The 1516-nt window shown below is 68.5% G+C and overlaps 1 protein-coding gene across 1 annotated transcript in view; it reads right to left on the reverse strand.

The window, feature by feature from the left end:
• Positions 1-24: 24 nt before the first annotated feature.
• Positions 25-1516, reverse strand: part of GDF6 (growth differentiation factor 6) — a 10042-nt gene continuing 8550 nt past the window's right edge. Inside the window, exon 2 of the mRNA XM_035311283.1 lies at positions 25-1283. Within this exon, the coding sequence (XP_035167174.1) occupies positions 394-1283 (890 nt within the window). The 3' untranslated portion in view covers positions 25-393. The remainder of the gene's footprint in view (positions 1284-1516) is intronic.

Consider the following 1516-nt stretch of genomic DNA (forward strand, 5'->3'; position numbering starts at 1 on the left):
TTTTTTTTTTTTTTTTTTTTTTTTTTTTTTTTTTTTTTTTGTACTTGGGGAATTGCCTTCACCTTCGGAGGGAGGGGAGATGGCCAGATAAAACCGGGGGGCGGAAGTACGGGAAGGGACCTGGTGGGGCGCTAGGAGGAGGAGGAGGGGGTAAGGAGGAGAAGGAGGAAGATAAGGAGGGGAGGAGGAAGAAGAGGAGGAGGAGGGGAATAGGAGGAGGAGGAGGAAGGAAATAGGAGGAGGAGGAAGGGAAGAGGGGGGACCATCGTCCTCCCCGCGGCTCCCGGCTCCCCGCCGCCCCCCTCCTCGCCCTTCCTCGCTCTTCATCAGACGTCTTCCTCGCCCTCCGCCGCCAGGCGCAGCCCAGGCCCCCCGCCGAGGGGCGCCCGCCCGCTACCTGCAGCCGCACGACTCGACCACCATGTCCTCGTACTGCTTGTACACCACGTTGTTGCCCGCGTCGATGTAGAGGATGCTGATGGGAGTCAATTTGGTGGGCACGCAGCAGCTGGGCGGCGTAGAGCCGGGGTCCATGGAGTTCATCAGGGTCTGGATGATGGCGTGGTTGGTGGGCTCCAGGTGGGAGCGCAGCGGGAAGTCGCACACCCCCTCGCAGTGGTACGCCTCGTACTCCAGGGGGGCGATGATCCAGTCGTCCCAGCCCAGCTCCTTGAAGTTGACGTGCAGCGGCTTCTTGCTGCAGCGCAGCCTCGCCTTCTTGCCGTGCCTCTTGCCGTGCCGGCTGGGCGAGGCGGTGCGGCGCTGGCGGGGCGGCCGGCGCCCGGCGGGGGGCTGCGGAGGAGGAGGAGGCGGCGGAGGAGCCCCCAGCTCTGCCCGCAGCTCCCCGAGGAGGCTCCGCCGCCGGGAGCGGGTGAAGACCACCAGCAGCGCCCTCTCCTGCGGCGGCCTCGTCCCCCTGCCGAAGCCCAGGCCGCGCAGGTCCAGCCAGCGGCGGGGCGGAGGGGAGCCGCGGCCGGGCGAGGCGCGGAGCTCCAGGCAGAGCTGCCGTCGGGGCCGATCCCCCCGCAGCCCCTGGCGCACGTCGAACACCTCCCAGCCGCCCGGCCGGGCCTCCAGGCTGCGGGAGCCCAGCGGCAGGGGGGAGAGGCAAGGGAAGAGCTGCAGGACGGGGGCGGCCGGAGGGGGCGGAGGGGGCGGCGGGCGGCCGCGGGGGGGGCGGCGGAACAGGCGCAGCTCGGCCCCCACCAGCTCCTCCTTGTCCGAGAGGGTGGACACGTCGAACAGGTACTTCTGGCGCCTCAGGGGAGCGGGAGAGAGGTCGTCTGTGGGGGGAGGAAAGAGAATTAAAAGGGAGTGCTCGGGGGGGAGAGCTGAGGGGGGTACGGGGAGGGGGAGGGAGGGAGGGCAGGGCGCCCCAAAACCACCCCGGAGGGACCCCTGGGCCTGAGGTGGGGTCGGGGGGCAGAGGGATGGGCATGGGCATGGGCATGGGCATGGGCATGGGCATGGGCATGGGGAAGAGAAGAGAAGAGAAGAGAAGAGAAGAGAAGAGAAG

This window comes from Oxyura jamaicensis (assembly GCF_011077185.1).
Source record: "Oxyura jamaicensis isolate SHBP4307 breed ruddy duck chromosome 2 unlocalized genomic scaffold, BPBGC_Ojam_1.0 oxy2_random_OJ72906, whole genome shotgun sequence".
In the NCBI taxonomy this organism is placed as follows: domain Eukaryota; kingdom Metazoa; phylum Chordata; class Aves; order Anseriformes; family Anatidae; genus Oxyura; species Oxyura jamaicensis.